Here is a 21,269-nt window from a genome sequence, read left to right as displayed (position 1 = left end):
TCAGTGTTTTGATTTTCCCTCTTTTAAAATTTTAATTCCGTCAATGCTTACAGTCGGGATCCTTGGTGAAGACTTTGTCAGAGATCTCAGAAGGATCGCTCACACCAACAGAGTTAATGGCACGGACCCTGATGACGTACTTCTTCTCTGGTTTGATTCCGTCATCAATCCTGAACTTGAGTTCCTTGATGGGCCTGTTGTTGACCCTGAGCCACTTCAGCTCAGGACGGGCCTCGGCCACCTCCACATGGTACCCGGTGATGGGGCAGCCGCCGTCTTTGGCTGGAGGCTTCCAGGTGACGTTGATGTGCTCCCTGCTGGCGTCAGGGATGGTGACTTCCAGAGGAGGAGATGGAGCACCTGAATAAAGAGGAGAATGTGGGGTGTGTGAGTTTAAACCTGAAATGTTTTTTTTGTTTTAAATTATCTATATTCATCAACAGAATAACTCACTGGTTGGATCCTCGATGGTGAGAATCTCAGTGGGTTCGCTTGGGTCTCCAACTCCAGCCTCATTCTCAGCTCTGACCTGGAACTGCACCTCAGTGCCTTCGTCCACATCTGTCACCTTGAACTGAGACTGTTTGTCTGGAGTCTTGCAGCACTTCAGCCAGCGAGTTCCCAGCTTTTCTTTCTTCTCAATCACGTACCTGGGAAGTAAAAGGTGATTGTCTTATTATTATTTTTTTATATACTATTATAATCCCAAATTGGGAATTTCTTTTTTCCACTCACATTACACACAGGCATGCAGTGAAGAGGAGATGAATGAAAGGGCTACCACACATGCTACGGCGCCCAACGAGCAGTGTTAGGGGTCGTTGCTTTGCTCAAGGACACCTCAGCAATGCCCGGGATATGAACTAGTATTCTCCAACTGCCAGTCCACATCGTACTTGTTTTGGTCCGAGTGGGACTTAAACCGGCGACCTTCAAGTCCCTAAGCCAAGTCCCCAAGGACTGAGCTATATTAAATAGTTTTTCAACTGTTCAACAGCAACACAAAAGGTGAAGACAAACAAGGAGTATGTTTAGATTGTTAGCTGTTGCTTCATGGCCTTATTATCCAGAATGTCTCTATTAGGCACATTATGCTAAACGTACACTGTTTCATAGCAATCCAAGCACATTTTCAGCGGTTTCTAGTCTTACTTGGTTATGGGTCTTCCACCATGGCTCTTGGGGGGTTCCCATTTCAGCTCCACATGTCTCTTGGTGACCTCAACCACCGTTAGAGCATAAGGGGGTCCAGGAGTTGCTACAGAGAGAATGAGCAGCATTAACATCCATGCAAGACTGCTTCGGAGACTTGCAGAATAAATAACACTTAAACTCTAAATTTCTTCTACTTTCCAGTGGGCCTGGCCTATATTTGGACTCACTGTCCAAACTCCTGTTGAGAACTTACTGAATGTGTCCTTGGCGAGCACGGCGTCCTCCAGCTCACAGAATTCTCCCATTCCCGCGGCATTCTCGGCAGCAACACGGAACACATACAGCGATCCTTCGTTGAGAGGAGTTACTGTGTACTTGAGGTCCTTAACGGTGGTGTCAACGGCCTGCCAGGCTTTACGCCTCACATCTCTCTTCTCCACCACATAGTTGGTGATGGGCGAACCTCCGTCGCTGCTTGGAGCCTGCCACTTCAGGTCAGCATTAATCTTGGTGATGTTGGCCACCTCCAGCCACTGAGGAGCAGACGGAGGGTCTGCGGAAAGAAAAGCAAGGTAAAGGAGAATGAAAAACAGGCACCATTGGTCTGATTGTGAATTACTTTATTTTATGAATGTATTTCTTTAAACCCAAACACATAAGATATGTTTTCAGAGTTATTAAGTCCTGGTCTTACATGTCCTTTGCCAAGGAATATTTGTATCCCTAGTAGAAGAAAGGGAAATAATCCAAAATACCATCATTCAAATCTTATTCAGGACCTTCACAACTGCTCTATAAAAAAACTTGACTTTCTGTCATTGAGTTATGACAGAGAGGTTTATTAAGTGGTCTCACTGAAGGAATGGCACATTTTCCTTCCTAAAAAGTAAAATTCTCTTAGAGAAAGATGGACTGTACTGGCCAGAAAATAGTAAAGAAAAACAGAGCAAATGCTGCTCCAAGTAAGTATTAGAATATTGGTCATAATAATAATAAAAGAGACCTGAGTGCTGATATTTTGGAATTTTTAAAAGACTGTAATAGTCTCAGACACACCCCTCCTGCTGCCCCAAAGTTGGACTTACAAAGCCTCTCCTTGCAGACCACGGGGTCGCTGGGCTCACTGGGTTCACTCTCGCCAGCTTTGTTGACGGCCTTGACACGGAACGAGTACTCCTGCTTCTCCATCAGGCCCTGCAGCTGGTGCTCTGTCTGAGGAATATCCTCTGCAATGCGGATCCATTCCTCACTGCCTGTTTTCTGGAACTCGATGATGTAGCCGTCAATCTTAGCACCGCCGTCGTGCTCTGGTCTGGTCCATGCCAGCAGGGCTGAGGTCTTGGCAATATCCCTGATGACGGGTTTACCAGGAGCCCATGGAGGATCTGAAGAAGATTGTGGAGTTATACATAATTAAACTGTGATTATGATGTAACAGCCCTTAAAAATGTAAAACACATTGTTTTACTAATTTTCGACATACCAATAGGATCTTTGATTAGGATGGGATCAGTTTCTGCACTTGGTTTTCCAGGTCCAGCCAGGTTCTCAGCCAGAACACGGAAGCGGTACTTCTTCTTTGTGGGGAGTCCCTTCACTCTGCAGCCACATGACATCAGAGTCATAAAAATATTCCCCATATTTCCTCTCTATATAAAAATCGTTCACTTTGTTGGCTGATGAATTTTAATCATGATTCCTGTAATCTAGCAGTGTATTTACCTGAAGGTCGTGTCCTTAATGGGCAGTTTGTTGCATCTGATCCACTTGTCGCTCTCGGGATCAAACTTCTCGACCCAGTATCCGGTTATTGGACTGCCGCCATCCTCATCTGGCTCGAACCATGTCAGAGTCACGGCATCCTTCGCAATGTCTGATGGAGTGACTCTGGTTGGAGCACCAGGGGGATCTGAAACACACAGAGAATGATGTGATTTATCATCTTATGATTCATCATCTTATACTATCTTATAGCAAGTCTTTAAAAATTAGCATTTACGTTAGATAAATCCGTAGAATAAAGAAACCTACCAAAAGAATACTTTGCAATGATTGGCACATGCTCTGCAGGCTCGCCGATGCCGTACTGGTTCTCAGCACTGATCCTGAAGATGTACTCTTTCAGGGCTATGAGCTTGCAGGCCTTGAAGGTTGTGTGTTTCACCGTGGCTGACAGCTTTACCCACTCCTCTTTGTCAGTCTGCCGACTCTCTACAATGTAGTTAGTAATGGGCGAACCGCCGTCATCCCTGGGAGGGTTCCAAGCCATAACACATGATTCATTGGTGATCTCGGAAATGTCGAAGGCAGCTGGAGGGCCAGGTTTATCTTAAGAGGAGGAGAAGGATGATGATTATCTCAGTTTAGTGTTTTATTTATTTTACAACATTGCCTTTTATTTCATTACAGCATCAATACCAAGAATGTTGACATCGATGGTGGCGGTGGCGCGTCCACAGATGTTGACTGCCTCAATGATGTAGGTGGCGGTGTCTCCTCTGGTGGTGTTGCCAATGCTCAGCTTGGAGTGTCCCGGCTGGGTGTCAATGGCGATGCGGTCATCAGCCCGTAGGACTAGGTCGGCTTTTGTCCACTTCACTCGAGGATCAGGCTTTCCTTTGACATCAGCAGGAAGCTCGATCTTGGTTCCAGCCCTGGCCGTCAGACCAGCCAGCAGCTTCACATCCAACTGGATCTCTGGAGGATCTTTTGGAATTTTTACAAGGAGTGAGAAAAACATAGCTCAGAAAATTACTTATAATTCCCAATGCTCTTACTCCCAATCTGATTACTCCTGATCCCATTCTATGCCTCAGTACGAGCTCTTCATAAACAGGTTGTAAACGTCTGCATAACCGAGATATTTTATGTATGTTGCTTTTGTAAATACTAACCAGGTCCCACAAATAACATGTAATCTAATTCATGTTCCTGCTCTGAATCCAAAATCTAGTTCAGAAGGATTTGAAGGTAGCTGGCCTACCTCTGGCGTCAACAGCCTGGATCTCATCGGTGGCCCGGCATGGTCGGCCAGCACCCAACCGGTTGAAAGCTCTGACTCTATAGGCGTACCACTGACCCTCGATCAGGCCGGTCACCTGGAATCTGTGAGCACAGAGCAGTACCTTATACACAGCTGACTGGAAATGTAGGACTGGGAAATAGTCATAAATGGGCACTAAAAAACAGTCAAACAAGGAAACGCTCTGCCTTTGTAGAAGCTTTTCATAAGCATAATTTTCTGACACAAACTTACTTCAGTTCAGGGAGAGGGTCACCACATGGTTCCCACTTATCCGTACCACGCTGACACTTGTCCACCACGTAACCTTTGATCGGGGCACCGCCATCGTACCTTGGAGTCTCCCAGGACAAGAAGATGCTCTTGCCACTCTTATCGCGCCATTTCAGGTTCTCAGGAGGATCGGGTACAGCTGGGGCAAAGTGAATACACGTAGATGAGATTTTTTTGATGTTTGTAAAAAATATATGGATCTGGTGATAACGTTACATCTCCACAACTTAATTTTCTACAAAAATAAAGGAAACCCTTGTTTTTAGCCTTGATGTACTAAGTTCATCTTCAGCAGAAATACTCACTGGCAGGAGAGGAGACATTGACAGGCTCGTCGATATATGCCGGCTCTCCCGGTCCACATTTGTTGCAGGCAATGACACTGAACAGATATTCCTTTCCTTCGATCACATCTGTGACTGTGTGCTCCAGGTCTAAGATACCAGTTGCCACCTGGAAAAAGCATCATTGCAATTATGAGGGGCAAAAGCTACAGTACACATAATCCTCTTATTTTGCATAAACACAACATTCTTTAGTGCTGTTGGGGAGAAATTTTGGGTTTATCTGTATTTTAACCCTAATTTCATTGCTGCTGGCTTTTTAATTGTTTTGCATTCATTAATTGAAACCCAAAAAGACATTTAAAGAGCTCCTGCTGATGAAGCTGTTATGGTTCAGTCATGTAGATTCTTTGACAGCACTACCACTAATGAGAAACTCAGACATACTTTGGCCCAGGTCTTGCGGGACACTTCTCTCTTCTCGATCTGGTAGTGGGTGACTGGACTTCCTCCATCGTGCTCCGGAACCTCCCACATCAGGTGGACATGGTGTCGGGTTACCTCAGCAACCTTGAAGTCCTTAGGAGCACTGGGGCATGCTGGGAAAGTAAATGTACCAAATAATATATTAGCAAAAAACTTGCTTAACTGTGAATCAGAGTTTTTGTAATTGGTTGACAAAATTCATATAAAGTCTGTTTTTCATTCATTGAAAGCATCAGAAATATAAATAAATGTTCCATTTGCTTGTACTTCATATTATTATGAAATGTATATTTTGAAATTACCAATGACGTTGACTTCGATCTCTCCAGAGACAGACGAAACATCGTTCTCCAGCTGCAGGGTGTAGGTGCCTTTGTCTGGACGGACACTCGGCATGATTGTCAGCTCAGTGTACGTGGGCTTTGTCACCATGGAGACACGCTCATCCGCGGCTGTCAGCTCCTTCTCTCCAAAGGTCCACTTGGCGACAGGGGTTGGGTATCCAGTGATGGGGACTCTGATGGTGAGAGGCTGAGGGACGATCACCTCCAGGCCGTTCCGGAAGGCACTCAGGTCCAAGGTTGGACCGACTGCAGGGAGAGAGAGAAGTCAGGATTCAGAGACTTCCTGAATTCCAGTTATAGTTCTAAACAAAAAAAAGGGCAATGAAGTAGTCCTTAACTTTTTGTATAATTTCCTAGAAAGTTTTCTGGTAAGAATTATGTACATGATACTATGTACCATATACTATTTAATACAGGAAACTAGACAAAGCTCTTTTACTTAGCATGTAGTTGAATTTATGTGCAGTTGAACTGCATGTTAAATTCATTTATTATATTTTAATACTAATACTACTACTACTACTACTACTACTAATAATAATAATAATAATAGTAATGTATTGTGATAATCTATGTCCTATTATTGTTAAAAATTACTGTTTCAAGTTTACTTCTTTTACAGTGAACAACATTAAGATTCTTGTTGGTTTCTGCAAACAATCACAATTTTAATACCATGATCAAACCAAGACTTACTGATTCTCTGTCTCTGTCTATAATATTATAGATTTCTTGTGTCTGTTTACTCAAATTCCAAGATCATCTTTGAATATCTTTAGGGTCGTTAAAGGAATTTAAAATAAAATTCTACTGATTCTTGATTCTGCTCCATTTATTTCATACCGTGAGGATCGTCAGCAAGTAGTGGTCCGACTTGCTCAGCTGGATCAGAGCAACCGGCGGCATTCTCAGCAAAAACTCTGTAGAGGTACTTCTGACCTGGTTTCAGACCAGACACCTAAAGAGAACAACAAAACAATAAACACAATGGTTATCTCTGATCAACAAATGAACACAACCCAACTGTAACAGAAAATGGGGAAAAACAGGAAATAAAGCTTCATAAAAGACAAACATGGAAAATGTATAACTGTTTTTCTTAATTGTTCTTACAAACAAGTAAATGCAAATTTGATAATAAGGCAATAAAAATGAATTTAGAAACAGGTTAAACTCTGCAATAATCTCATTACTCTGTAGGAGAGGTCAGGACACAGTCTGGCATTGCAGCGGAGCCACTTTTCGGTGCCCTCGTCACATTTCTCAATGATGTAGCCAGTGATCATGCTGCCACCGTTGCTGGTCGGTGTCTCCCAAGTCAACGTGACTGCTGTCTTAATTTGGTCGCAGTAGTTCAGATTCAGAGGTGGGCTTGGCCTCTCTGCAGACACAGCAGAAGTGGAATAAATTAAGTTAGACTGAATGTTTTTGTCATCTCATGCCTGAAAAATACATCAAACATCTGGTTTCTACTCGCCAATGGGATCCATTATTTTGACGGGGCTGGTTGCGGCGCTGGGCCTGCCGATGCCGGCCTTGTTCTCAGCGCGGACTCTGAAGATGTACTCCTTGTTCTCCACTACATCATTCAGTGCTGCAGAGCGATCCTTGGCGTCACAGACCATGGCTGCCTCCCACTTCACGGAGGTCCTGTCACGGAGCTCGATCACGTAGGCGGTGATCTCAGAGCCTCCATCAAACTTGGGGGGCTCCCAGGCGACTGTTGCACCAAACTTATTCACAGAGGCGACTGCAACATTTTCTGGAGCGTCAGGAACATCTGATGGTAGAAAACAAACACATGAAGGACTTGATTGGATTGAAGTGTGGGTAAAGTATGGGAATGTAACAGCAGGTTTGGGTATGTCTTACCAAACTTGTTCTTGGCCTGGACAGCATCCTCTGTGGTGACAATGGGTCCACTGCCGACACGGTTACGTGCGCAGACTCTGAACAGGTAGAATGATTCTTTCTGGAGGCCGCTGACGCTGTACTCTGGAATATCAGCACGGTCTGTCGCCAGTGTCCAGGTCTTGCGCTTTACATCGCGTCTCTCCACCACATAGGCCACAATCTTGCTTCCACCGTCAGTCTCAGGTTCCTCCCAGGCCAAACTAACTTCACCATCAGCAGTGTCAACCACTCTCAGGTTCTTGACGGGTCCGGGCACGTCTGGGTAAAACAACGTGACATTAAAAACTCTTATGACATCGGCAGGTAGACCTCAGATCTAATCATCTGTCAATGATTTAGACTCACCAATCACATCCAGGTTGATGAACGCCTCTCCCTGACCGTGCTTGTTCTTTATCAACACCTTGTACCGTCCCTGGTCCTCCTTGCTGGGGCTCTTCAGGCGGTACTCAGTCTTATCGGCAGAGGTGTCAATGTTCTGGATGGGCAAACTGGTCCCCTCGTAGAACCACTCAGCGTCAGCGCGAGGGTAAGCGTCATAGGGCACTGTCATGATGAAGGGCTTACCAGCATCTGTTACCAGATTCTGGTCGGTAGTTTTGATCTTTGGAACAGCTGCAGAGGATGAAAGAATTCATTCAAAGATGTTTTATTTTTTTCATATTTAACTTAAGCAGTCTGACGAAACTGTAAACTAAAGGCATGATATTTTAAGATATATTTTAAAGAGGGTGTTGCAGATTTTAACATTTGAATGCAGCTTCTGAAACCTTGTTTGTGTTTGTCATGCTACATGCCATGAGCTCAATCAGGTGTTGTTAAAACTGTATTGTGTCTTCCTGTCAACTCACCTGCCAGCTCCAGCTTGGCTCTGGCATCCTTGTCTTTGGCCACAATCCTATACTCTCCCTGATCTCGAGGTCTGATCTCACAGACCTGAAGCCTGTGGATTTTACCCTCACTGATCATCTGGTATTTGTCTCCTTGGACGATGATCATGTTGTTCCTCATCCACTTGACCTCCACTCTGTCTTTGTTAAGCTCCACCTCAAACACGATGTCTGAGCCTGGAGGTTCAAACATGTCCTGAGGAGGTCTGACGATTTCTACTGGGGTCTCTGGAGCACAGAAATACACAGATCCTCTGTGTGAGGATTTAAAAGAGAAATATTCACCTCTATAGTTTGAGAAAAAAGAGATTTGAAGAGTTTTTACCTTCAACAAACAGTCTGGCTCTGGTCCTCCTCTCATCTACACCACAGGCGTATTCACATTCATCATCAGGTCTGCACACCTTGATGATCAGTCTGCATGTCTTGCCTTCTTTTTCCATGTGATATCTGAACACAGGTAAAATAAAACATCTTCACTGAACTTCCTTTAGATTGGTACTTTTATAGATTTAAGACCACACATTTCTCATAGATATAGATACAGAGGACATGCCCTCACTGTTGTAACTCTCATTTGTAAGACTAAAGTTCTTTGGTACCTTGGTCCTTCTCTGATCTCTCGTCCATTCCTGTACCACTTCACTGCGGCCTTCTCCTTGCTCAACTTGCAGGTGAACTCAGCATCCTCAAACTCAGTGATGGTTTGGTCTTTGAGCTGCGTGGTGAAGTCAGTGGGCGCCTCGCTGATAATCAGCTCGGCTGCGCACTTGTCGTCTCCGACCACAGCGGTGTACTCGCCCTCGTCGTCCATCACGCAGTCCTTGATGGTCAGCGTGTGTTTGAGGTTGTCGACTCTATAGACGACACGTTTGCTGAGTGTCACCTCCTCGCCGGCCTTCATCCACCTCACGGTCACATCAGGTCGGTTCACCTTACACATGAAGCTGATGGTTTTCTTCTCTTGAGTCTCGATGTCCTCGATGGGATCCAGGAATTTGAGTTTCTCCTCTGTGGAGACACAGAGTCAGACAATGTGAATAATTCTGTTTTAAATTCTTACCTTTTGCATCTCTTTTAAAAACATTTTAAAAGTAGAAGTCAAAATGACAGAGCGCATCAGACACACCTCTAAAAAAAAGATAAAAATCCTGTTGCATACCTGCGACTGTGGCCTTGGCAGTGCACTTGGCATGTTCTGCTCTCTGATTAGTCAGGGTGATGGTGTAGCTGGCCTCGTCGGCCTTACTGGCATCTCTGATCCTAAGAGAGAAGACATTGTCCCTCTGTGCCATCATGTACTTGCTGCTCTCGAATATGGTCTCCTCGTTCTTTAGCCACTTGGCCTTCGCTCCCTCCGTGTTCGTCTCACAGTTGAACACAATCTCACTTCCCTCCTTCACCTCCGTGTCTTTAATTGGTGTGATGATCCTCAGTTTTTCTGAAATTAAAGATTAAATTATTAGAACCTCAAACTTTTTCTCTGAAATAACCAAAGCAAGATGCAGGTAAAGAAAATAAGAGTCTTACCAATCACATACAGATCAGCTGAGGCCTTAACGCTGCCAATGTGAGCAACGTAGCTGCCCTCATCCTTCAGCTTGCAATTTTTCACAATAAGAGCTCTTCTCTTTCCTTCACTGACAATAGTATACTTGTCCCCAGCTTCAACCTCCTTGTCACCTCTGAACCATTTGACCTCATAGGTTTCCTTGGAGACGGAGCAAGAGAACTCAGCCTTCTCGCCTTCCACCACTTCCTGGTTCTGAGGGCGGGCAATGAACTCAGCTGCAAGTTCTGAAAAGAAGACGATGAAGAGGGAAGCATTAAAGTGGTTCTTAGTCTCATCTGTTTTTACATTTTTCTAGCTCTTCCATAGTGACAGGACAGCTTAGAGGGAGTTGACAGGAAACAGCATGAGAGTGAAGGGGGATGACCTGCAGCAAATGACCACAGGTCAGATTCAAATCCTGGGCCTCTGGCGCTCAACAGGAATCACATCTTCATATCCATTAAGTAAAAATTTAACCTCAGGGTACTCCTTGTTTTCTCACCATTGAGTTTGAGCGTGGCAGACGTCTTGATGATGGGACTCAGCCTGCAGTTGTACTCGCCACCGTCCTCCATCCTCAGGTCCTGGATGATCAGGATCCTCTTGCGTCCATCCATGATCTGCTCATAGCGGCCGCCCTCCGGCAGCTCCTCGTCTCCTCTGTACCATGTGACCTCAGCAGAGGCCTTTGACACCTCGCAGATCATCTTCACGCTGTCTGTCTCCGTTCCCTCCACGTTGGACAGGTTCTTGGTGAACCTGGCTGCCTCCTCTGTGACCCAAACACAGCAGAACAGCAGAAAGGGTTAATGTGGACCCAAAGAAGGGGTGAAATCTGCCCTGAGTTTTGACTGTCAGGCATTCTCTGCGGCATTCTCAGAGCTGACATCTTGCCTTCTTATATTTTCTCCACTTTTGATGCTGTTTTTCCCCAAAACAGCTGATACATGATAACAGTGAATATGGATTTTTCTCACCGATGACAGTGAGCAGTGCGGAGGTCTTGGAGGTCCTGGCATCGCATTCGTACTCGGCCTCATCGTCAAACACGGACTTGTGAACGACGAGGATCCTCTGGACTCCCTTAGCGATGATCTCGTACTTCTTTCCTTTCCTGATCTCGCTGCCATCCCTGAACCAACGAACCTGCATGAGATAAATTATATCCAATCATCGACTGAAGCTGAACTGATTTGACATATTTTTATAAATCTTGTTGTGGGTGGACGGTCAGCTGGTCTCACCTTGGCAGACTCACGGGACACTTCACATTCAAACCTGGCAGATTCTTTCTCTTTGACCTCTACGTCCTGCAGAGGCTTCGTGAACTCCACATGAGGAGCTGCAACACACAGTGGAGACTTACAATACGCTGTTAACAGGTTGATACAGGAGACTTTAGTGTTGATTAAATATGTTAAATTCTGGCTGGTTTGATTCCGTTTGATTTAAAATGTATGGAAGATAATTTGTGCCAGGAATATAAAGATAGAAAGCAAAAAACCCTTGTGGAACCTAATCCAATCTATTTGTTTTTCATTTGGGTAGTAAAAAGGTTTCAGTAAAATAAGCCTGGCAAGCTAAATTTAATATAAATTCTAATCATTTTCACCAATTTATATTATAATACGTTTATTAATTACAAGAAACTACAGAAAGTGGCCCGAACTACTTTTCTATCATTAGAAGAAACTTTTTCCTTTGCTATTGATAATTTTAATCAACCACAGCATTGTTAATCTCTACAAATTTAAATCACTGTGATAAATTACATTTAAAATAATTGTATCATTTATTTATTTTTATTGATTTATTGCATTGATATGAATTCATAGAATTAGAATTTTGGCACAAATGAGCTTCCACACTTCACCCTTCCATTTAAATAAACTACTGTCATAGTGCGACATGTTGTAATGTGTGTAATCTGTAATAACAGTATAAATAACTGGACTTCACCATTTATCATTTTTAACTTCAGACAGTGAAGACCTTTCTGTTTTCTTTATGGGAAATTAAATCTCACTTTGAAACAGAAGAATCATTTGTTTTGAAGATGTTACGGGTGACACAAGGCCAGCTGAGAGGATGTGATGTCAAAAAATATATATAATAGAATAAAATAAAAAAGGGTTTCGGTCTTACGTGTAACCTCCAGGAAACAGGAAGTCTTGAACTCTTTGGCGTCACACGTGTACATCTTGGCATCGTCCGGAGAGCAGTCTTGGATGACAAGCTTTCTCTTGCGTCCGTCGACGATCGTGTCATACTTTTTCGTCTTTCTGATCTCCTGTCCTTCTCTGAACCATCGTACCTCTGCATTCTCTCTGGAAACTTCACACTCCAGGGTTGCCGTGGCTTCCTCCTCCACCGTCTGGTCCTCCAGAGGCTTTGTGAACTCCACCGGTGACTCTGAACACAAAACCACACGTTTTGTCAGGTATTAATACAAAAATACACAGATATCAGACTTCTAATCCTGGCGTGATGTGTTCACTGTTGAACAACACATGATGTGTTTGAGTGTCAGACCTCTGACGATGAGCTGAGCCTGAGTCTGGAAGTCTTTGGAGGTCAGTTTGACCTCGCCGGCCTCCGACAGCTTCACGTCTCTGATGGTCAGAGCGTGGTCACGACCCGCCACCCGAGTTTTCACCTGCAGAGACAGAAAGTCTTCAGTTAAGTCATTTAATTTAAAATCTCACTTTCATGTTTGATTGAATATTCTTTTGTTGTGTGCTGCAACTAAGGATCATTTTTTTCAATTATTCAATTGTTTTATTAATGAATTCAGAGGTAACTCCCAAAGTCTCCTGGAGACCAAAGAGACGTCTTAACGTCCAACACTCAGACATTCAGTTTGCAGTGAAATTCAACAGACTTCTTGTTTGATAATGAATTTTTCATTGTGTTTTGTTGTTTTATTGTGACGAATAAAACACCTAATTGACTAATTAATTTTACTCAAATACAAATGCAAATCATCTCATTTGAAGTATTTACAAAAAATGACATTTACCTGCAGTAACTTTTCTTATTAACGTCACATTTATCTAAAAGAGTTGAAACGAGTTGATTTCTTTTGGAAACAGGTTCTCTGTTCTGACTGTTGGAGCAGAGATTTTAAAATGGAATCATAATTGTAATATTCTTGTAATATTCTTGTAATATTCATTTTCAAACATCTGAGAAGATTTCAGATTTTGCTGTTTGGGTTTGAAGTTGTCAGACTGATTAAAAGTCAGTTTAGCACTTGAAGGTGATGATCTGATCAGTTTTAACATTAAATGGATTCATCAAACGAATGTGTTGTAAGAAATGTGTCACTCTCTCATTATTATATTACTGATATATGATTTGTTAATTATATTAACAGGGACAGAATTGTCATCTGGATTTTTTTTTTCTCAGTTTCTCAAAAAATGTCCTGCTTTCTGGATACAAAGTTCATCATACTGACACTTATTCATTTATTTAAAATTAAAAAAAGAATGTCAGCCCACTGAGACACTGTTATTATTCAGTTATTTAACTTTTTACTGAGACAAATCTTCAGTATTTTCTCTTCAACTTGAAATATTCACAAGTGACTAAATCAAGGTTTGGAGCAAATTCAAAAACAAGGAAAGAGGAGCTCGTCACTCAGAGAGCCTTTAAATGTCTCCAGCCTAATGCTAACAGGCTAATGCTAACAGTGTGTGTGTCTACATATAAGGTGCTGGCGACCGGCGGGGGTCTGCCTGTTAAAATAACGGCTGCAGTTAAAAATAGTCAGAGATAGGAGAGCAGCTGCTGAGAGGCAGAAGCTTCAACGCTGTAAAAGAAAGGCGTGTTTGGTTTATAAGAGAAGCTTGTTGTGGTTGTTGTTTAAGAGAAGGACTGCTGACAAACCACTGCACTGTTTAAACCAGAGCAAATCAGCTTCCATGCTTACTGTTTAAAATGTAAGTCAAACGAAGGAGTCACTAACAGACCAAGTTAACTGTTGATGATTGAGATTAAAAGAATGAATTTAAGATCAGGCAGATTTTCCATTTCTATTTTTTAATGTCTTACTTTCTTCTCTCTTCTTGACCTGTAAATAATAATAAGACAAACTGACCAAGTTATTCATTTTAATTTAGTTCAAGAAAAACATCCAGAAACAGCCTTCATGACATTTTTTACAGTTTGCAAGCTGATCTTTGTGGACAAACTGAAAATAGATATGAATTAAACCAGAATGACTTGGATGCTGATTTTCAACATGAGTTGACTGTGAATGTATTTTTTTATTTCCACCTGCTCACTTTTTAATTATTAAGAATGGAGATGTGGTCAGAAATACTGTAACTCAATACATTCAAACAAAAATCTCTTTTCAACCAGCACCAAATCACAGCTTCAAAAACAAGAGTCACTTATTAGAACAAAGTGATTCTGAAAACATTTCAGGGCTCGAGAAGAGACAAAAATCAGACTTCTTCCTCTGAGGTTTGGCTGACTGGACTCACCCGCTCGCTGGCCTCCATCTTCTGTCCTCCCAGGAACCACTCCACCACGATGCCCTCATACGACAGCTCACACTCGAAGGTCGCCGTCTCTCCGGCCGTCACTGTCACGTCCTTCAGAGGACGCAGCAGCCCGATGGACCGAGCTGAAGAAGAAGAAGAAGAAGAGGAGGAGGAAGAGGAGGAGGAAGAGGAGGACATGGTTACAGGGACCAGCTGGACGTCCTGATCTGTTCTGTTGTTTCCTGTCACAAAGTTTGTGAAGCAGCAGAGAGTCGAGTTCCTGTTCGTCCAATCAGAGAGCAGCCTCTCACTTCAGATAATGCATCTAAAATAAACTCAGGAGCTGATTGGCTGAAGACCGACAGGGACACGATGTCAGAAGTTACTGAGATATCAGACGAGGATTTTAAACTGACTTTTCATCCGCCTGAAAACTTCAAACCTGAGCAGTGAAATCTGAAATCATCTCAGATGTTTGAAAATGTTTAAACAAGAATATTACATTTGCAATTACCATTTTAAAATCTCTGTTCCAGCAGAGATTATTTATTTTTTCATTGATCTAAAACATTTTGGTCATTTCAAGAGTCTAAATTTAAAAAAAAACAACAAAAAAAACCCCAACAGTGTATTGGGTCATAAATTAGTGAATCATCAATAGTCATAAATCATGATTTTCTTGCTTAAAGATGAAACAATGACTCAATTAGTTGTCAACTATTAAATCAGTCTGCAACTATTTTAATAATTCTTTTTATAAAAGAAGATATTTTCTTCTTTCTTTCTGACTAACATGTTTCAACATTTCAGACATTTTAGAAACCAAACAATGTGTCGATTAACTGAGATTATAATCTACTGATTAACCAACAATGAAAACAATCATAAATTGAAGCCTCATTCTTATGATGTATTGACAAACACAAAGATGTTTTATTAACAGATGGATAATAAACCATAACAACAAATAAAACTAGTTTGTCTTCATATGAAGATTTTTTAAACAAACAGAAACTTTTACTGGCTTGATAAATTTCCACGTTTTTATGTAAAGTCGACGCTTTTAATTCATTTTTTCTCTTTCTATCTTTGACCTGTTTCTGATTTCTTCTTCTTTCTGTCCGTTAAAGCTTCGACTTGTTTATTGCTCATGTATTTATTCTTTTTACTTTTTTATTTCCTAAGATGTGATGTTTATTTATCTCTTATCTACTTTTATTCCTTTTTACATGTAATGACTCAGAGTGCAAAGATCTGAGCGACGCAAAAAAGAAAAGCTCTGCTGTGTGTGAACAACATTCAGACGAAACAAACAGTTCTTCAGTTTAAATGAATGAATAAATAAAAATGTTCTCGGACCTTTCACTCTGAGCTGAGCGTTGGATTTTGCATTGGCCGCTGAGAAGTCGACGCCTCCTGCCATGTCCATACGAACGTTATAGAGGATTAGCATGTGTCGGGTTCCTTCCTCCTTAATCTCAACATCCTGAAAGAAAACAAGAACATTTGATTAAAAACTCCTCAGCAGTAGACGAAGACTTACCTGTTAAAACACTTAATTACAGGTGAAAGTCCTGCTTTCAGGATGTTCCTGGAGTTGGAGTACATGAGGGGAATAACACTGGTGCCACGTGGATTATCGAACAAAGCATGAAATAATTTCATATACTTACTTATGTGCACAATTTAAGTCTGTAAAAAGAAACTACAGCTGTCAAACATATGTAGTAGAATTAAAAGTACAACTTTGACTCTGAGACGTTCTGTAGCAGCAGAACGAAGCAGCAGAAATGAAAACGCTGGAGCAAAACAACTCACAGGAGACTGATGCAGAGCTTCTCCCTTCAGTTTCCAGTTTCCGTGGACGTCCTCCTCTGAAATCTCTGTCTCAAACTTGGCTGTTTCTGTCTCAGTGACCTCGACGCTGTACAGCGGACGAACAACTTTGATGTCACGCTCTGCAGGAGAGAGAGACAGTCCGTCACATCAGGACCTCTGGAGGCAGAGTGAGACCTGAGGGTGGTACCATCAGTCTGCGGTGTTCCTCAGGGCTCCGCCCTCGGTCCTCCGCTCCTCCCTGTTTACCTCACACTCATCGGTGTGGATTTAGATTTGATACAAATCAAACTGAAAACTCCAAACAACTAAAAGCATCACGGACGATTTCACTCTCTGGCCGCCTTATTTGCAGTCTGTACATTTCCGATGAAATTTTGCTTCATAAGTCAAAAACAGAGATATTTCCACATTTGAAAGTTTTTAAAGACTTGATCATACATCTTCATATTTCTAAATGTGAAAGGTCTGAAATGTTCATCAGTGCAACATGTTCATGAAGTGTCAGACTGGCGTCGATGGTTTTCAGAATGCTGCTGCTGATATTTTAACAGCTGTTTGTTTGTTGGTGGAGTGGATGAAGGTTGTTGAATTATCTACACAAACTTAACTTCCTCAGGCCTGATTACTAGCTGTGTAAAATTTTAAAAGTAAACTACTCTCAGTCATTCTGCACTGACTGTTACCTGAACACCATCTTCTCCCTCACGTGTCTCCCTGGATAATTACCTTCAATGTTGAGGTTGGCTTTAGTTTTATCGGAGCCACAGTCGCAGGCGTACTCTCCGATGTTTGCCTTCTCCGCCTTCCTGACTGTCAGGATGCGCTTCTTGCCGTCGGTGCTGATGGCAATGTTCTTGGAGGGCGTGATCTCCTTCCCGTCCTTGAACCATTTGACCTCGGCGACAGACTTGCTCAATTCACACACCAGCTTCACCTCATCCTTCTCCACGGCAGTGTAGTTCTGCAGCTTGGTGGTGAAATACACGTCGCCCTCTGCAGAGAAATGTTTTCATGTTAATTATCAAGAAACACAACGGACATGTGTCTGCTCCAAAATCTGATTTCTGTTCAAAACATCAAAAAACAACATGTTAAATGTACCTTTAACAACTGACAACAGTCTGGACTAATGTGACGTTCATGGAAACAGTATATTGTCTGCTGTTTGTTTTAAGTCCACAAATTATCTCCAACATTTTACCAGCAAATAATATTTTGAAAATAACTGAAACATCCAAACATGTCACACAAATGCAAACAGTTTGTGAGGCACTGACCGATGACGGTGAGCATGGCAGTCACGGACTTGTCCATGGCCTCGACTTTGATCATGGATGTGTCATCGATGGTGACCTCCTTGAAGGCCAGCATGTGGACCTTTCCGTGGTCCGACATGTGCACCACCTTGCTGGGATGCAGATGGACGTCGTTTTTGTACCAGACCACTGGGATCTTGTCGTGGGAGAGTTCGACGCTGAACTCGGCTGTTTCGCGCTCCTTCACTGTCACGTCTTTAATCGGTTTGACAAACTCCAAACGAATACCTGCAGCAGAACAGACAACACAGTCATTCACCTGACTAAGATCCAAAGTAAGACACAACCTACAAATGCAGGTGAATCGTGACATGACATGACATGACATCTGCTAAATACCTCAAATCTGGACACAAACCTGTACATTTGAATTAATATACTAAAATGCAGCTACAAACTGACAAATTGCAGAAGAAAGTCCAAATTAGAAGTTCAAGGAGGACCAAACACGAAAATGTGTTTCAGTATTTGTAAAAGTTGCAAAAGTTTATGTTAAGTTAGAAATGTGAAAAAACACTTTGAGAAAATAGAAATGTTCCTTTGTGTCATAAAACCTGTGTAAAACAAATATAAGCTCTTGAGTTTGATATGTTTGATGAAAACTGTTGTCACCTTGTATAACGAGTTTGCCGGTCGTCCTCTTGTCCTCGGCCTCAAACATGTACTTGGCCTCGTCGTCGAAGGCGGCCGAGCGGATCACCAGAACGTACATGTTTCCTTCCTGTATCATCTCGTACTTGTCGTCGCCCTGCAGCTCCTGAGAGCCTTTCAGCCAGCGGAAACTCTTCGGGGGTCTCGACAGCTCGAGCTCGAACCTCGCCTCGTCCTTCTCGTACACCTGAACGTCACTCAGCGGTGTGAGGAAGTTCAGTGGAAGTTCTGAAGGACAACATGAAGAAAAGTTTTCCATGAGTTCTGCCGCCAGACAGTTTTGGGCCTTGACACAATTAGATCCTTAAATAAAGGAAAGAAGAGCAAACTGCAAAGTAAAACTCAAGTTAAGACAAGATTTGTCGCCAGTTCAGAGGATCTGTTGTCAGTGCAGGTACAGACCAGCTCATGGGTCAACCAGGATGTGGACCTTTGACCCAGATGTACAAAATACTTTCTCTTGGTGTTAAATAGTGGTAATGTTTAAAAAAGTCACCAAATGTGACAAATCTTTACGCTTTGGATGAGTTGAGCATTATTTAATAAAGTATACGATGAGCCTGTCCGACAAAACTCTGTGAAACTGGAGATCAAATGTTCGGTTTAATTCTCAGGAGGCAGGAGACTTGTGAACGCTGCCTGAGAAGACGACTTCAGGGGAACCTTTGTGGCTAACTCTGGTTCTGAACGACTTGTTGAGTGAAAATGTGATTTTCCACCAATCTGACCTGTTTGTTTTTATCTATAAAATATGTTCAGGACTGACCCAAATTATCATGAACTGGTGAGATTTTTCTCTCTGGACTGACGGAGGACAAAGTAACTTTACTGTCGGTTTACCTTTGACCTTCAGGTTAGCTGAACATTTGGCGTTGGCGGCCGCGTACGACACCTCGCCGGTCATGGCCACTTTACAGTTGTAGAGGATCAGTGTGTGTTTGCCTCCCTCCTCGATGATGTCAATATCCTGTCAGATAACATCAGAAACAGCCGTTAATAACTGAGAAGATCCTGTCATTGTTTGTGTTGGGACTTCACATCACACAGAGGTGCAGTGACAATAAAACAAGAGAAATGTTGAGTAAGAGTTGACGATCTCACCGAGGACGGGTTGAGGACTTCTCCGTTCAGTTTCCACTGGCCGTGGACGTCGTCCTCAGAGATCTCCACCACGAAACGAGCCGTCTCTCCATTAAACAGCTCCACGCCATAAATCGGCCGAACCACCTTGATGTCACGAGCTGGTACAAAAAAAACACAATTTAAGAATTTAAAAAATAAAAAACACAATTTTGAACATCAGCTGTAGTGAAAAATATTTGCAGTCATACAGACTGGATTCTTTTTTAAGAGTCTAAATTGTAAGAAGAAATCAACGATTTGGTCTTTTTCAGCAAATGATTAATCAATATTCTCCCTTCTGAAATGACTCGTTTAAAACTGAACATGTACTGATACAGTTCAAACCATCGCCTCAGTGGGCTTTATAATCTGCACAGTGGACGACATCCTCTGTCCTCAGACCCTCAGGGTGAGGAGGAACTACAGAGGAGGATCGTCTCCAGACAGACAGATGTTGTATGTACAGAACAGAAAAACAAAATCACAATTTGCAAATTTCACAGATATATCTGATACATTAGATGATATAACACTGTACCTTCAATAGTGATGTTGGCTGTCGTCTTGTCTGTTCCACAGTCACAAACATAAACGCCTCTGTCGCTCTGCTCCACTCTCTTCAGGACCAGAGACCTGCGAGTGCCCTCAGATTTCATGACCACCATCTTGGAAGCGATGATCTCCTTCTCACTGTGATACCACATGACGGGGACATCTTTGCTCAGTTCACATTCCAGAGTCACCTCGTCTTTCTCTGTGGCCGTATAATCCTGCAGTTTCACCACAAAGACAGCGTCGCCCTCTGGAACAGAGCCGGGACAGAAGACTCAGTCAGTTTCAGGAAAATAAAGTTAACGTTAGATCTTTACGGAAGCCACAAAGGCTGAGCTCTTCCTTCAACTGATAACAAAACAAAGTTTAGTGACAACCGATGATTGTTGTTTCAACAAATACCAACATCAATGTCTACTGTAATATTACTGCAATTAACTGTAGTTCATTACAACTTTTTGTTAATGTTTATTGCAAACCCTAAAAAAACAAAACAACTGTCGGAGAAGATTTTAGAGGAGAAAAAAGAAGGTGAAGTCGACGTCGCACCTCTGTCACACAAAAGTTAATGTTAGCATCCAACCACTCCAACATTACTGTTTGCTTGTGTAATTCTAAAACATCAAGCAGTACATCTTGGACACATTTATTTAGGCCTCGAGATGAAGCGCACTGGATGAGAACCAACAGTAACGTTAGCTAGGAGGTGGTTGAAAGCTAACAATAGCTGATGGTTTATCTGATATGTTGAATTATGGACAGATTTCCACTGTCTTTCCAGTTGCTGATCCATCTGGAAATGGTGAAATGATTAAAAAAAAGATCCTGTGTGTGATGTCACAAAAGTATCAAGTATAAAAATGAAAGACAGATTCATCAGAATTATTGTTTAAGCCAGATTAACACAAAAGTAACAAAAACACATTTTAGATATTAACTTCTAATTAACAGTGCTTTTACTGGCTTACATACATACAAATGCATAAAAGAAATCAATACAAAAAAATGTCTTCCAAGATATTACTGGCAGATATCTGCTGTGTGACCAATGAAAACAAAAGACAGTGAGAGAACAGAGAAGAGTGTGTGTTGTTACCTATGACAGTCAGTTTTGCAATGGAGTAAATTCCTTTGGCCTCTGCCTTAATCTGGCAGGTATCATCTAGAGACATCGACCTCATTTCTAGAAAGTGTCTCCTTCCTTCGACACGAGTGAGCACCGTTCGGCTCACGTGGAGCTTCACTTCATTTCGGTACCAAATCACTGGCACGTTCTCATGCGACAGCTCTAACTCAAAGAGAGCTGTTTTACCTTCTTTCACCGTTTGGTCTTGAATCTGCTGCGTAAATTTGAGCCTCATGCCTGCAATACATGA

The 21,269-nt window shown here is 42.3% G+C and overlaps 1 protein-coding gene across 1 annotated transcript in view; it reads right to left on the bottom strand.

Moving 5' to 3' along the window:
* The window catches only part of ttn.1 (titin, tandem duplicate 1), a 172,815-nt gene that overhangs the window by 75,365 nt on the left and 76,181 nt on the right, over nt 1-21,269 (bottom strand). Inside the window, exons 88-126 of the mRNA XM_037108979.1 lie at nt 20,990-21,256; nt 19,880-20,143; nt 19,321-19,460; nt 19,060-19,186; nt 18,181-18,447; nt 17,530-17,796; nt 16,979-17,245; nt 16,232-16,371; nt 15,773-15,899; nt 14,414-14,556; nt 12,453-12,576; nt 12,066-12,332; nt 11,165-11,262; nt 10,898-11,066; nt 10,423-10,692; nt 9,899-10,165; nt 9,531-9,809; nt 8,971-9,379; nt 8,694-8,818; nt 8,330-8,596; nt 7,824-8,093; nt 7,437-7,736; nt 7,042-7,344; nt 6,758-6,945; nt 6,408-6,522; nt 5,523-5,810; nt 5,182-5,333; nt 4,756-4,903; nt 4,412-4,589; nt 4,139-4,260; nt 3,574-3,861; nt 3,187-3,483; nt 2,878-3,064; nt 2,639-2,754; nt 2,241-2,540; nt 1,409-1,708; nt 1,153-1,258; nt 454-650; nt 52-360 (exon numbers count right to left, since the gene is read on the bottom strand). Of these exons, the coding sequence (XP_036964874.1) occupies nt 52-360; nt 454-650; nt 1,153-1,258; nt 1,409-1,708; nt 2,241-2,540; nt 2,639-2,754; nt 2,878-3,064; nt 3,187-3,483; nt 3,574-3,861; nt 4,139-4,260; nt 4,412-4,589; nt 4,756-4,903; nt 5,182-5,333; nt 5,523-5,810; nt 6,408-6,522; nt 6,758-6,945; nt 7,042-7,344; nt 7,437-7,736; nt 7,824-8,093; nt 8,330-8,596; nt 8,694-8,818; nt 8,971-9,379; nt 9,531-9,809; nt 9,899-10,165; nt 10,423-10,692; nt 10,898-11,066; nt 11,165-11,262; nt 12,066-12,332; nt 12,453-12,576; nt 14,414-14,556; nt 15,773-15,899; nt 16,232-16,371; nt 16,979-17,245; nt 17,530-17,796; nt 18,181-18,447; nt 19,060-19,186; nt 19,321-19,460; nt 19,880-20,143; nt 20,990-21,256 (8,448 nt within the window). The remainder of the gene's footprint in view (nt 1-51; nt 361-453; nt 651-1,152; nt 1,259-1,408; nt 1,709-2,240; nt 2,541-2,638; nt 2,755-2,877; nt 3,065-3,186; nt 3,484-3,573; nt 3,862-4,138; nt 4,261-4,411; nt 4,590-4,755; nt 4,904-5,181; nt 5,334-5,522; nt 5,811-6,407; nt 6,523-6,757; nt 6,946-7,041; nt 7,345-7,436; nt 7,737-7,823; nt 8,094-8,329; nt 8,597-8,693; nt 8,819-8,970; nt 9,380-9,530; nt 9,810-9,898; nt 10,166-10,422; nt 10,693-10,897; nt 11,067-11,164; nt 11,263-12,065; nt 12,333-12,452; nt 12,577-14,413; nt 14,557-15,772; nt 15,900-16,231; nt 16,372-16,978; nt 17,246-17,529; nt 17,797-18,180; nt 18,448-19,059; nt 19,187-19,320; nt 19,461-19,879; nt 20,144-20,989; nt 21,257-21,269) is intronic.

This window comes from Acanthopagrus latus, chromosome 9 (genome assembly GCF_904848185.1).
Source record: "Acanthopagrus latus isolate v.2019 chromosome 9, fAcaLat1.1, whole genome shotgun sequence".
Lineage (NCBI taxonomy): Eukaryota > Metazoa > Chordata > Actinopteri > Spariformes > Sparidae > Acanthopagrus > Acanthopagrus latus.
This window is presented reverse-complemented; position numbering and strand designations above follow the sequence as displayed.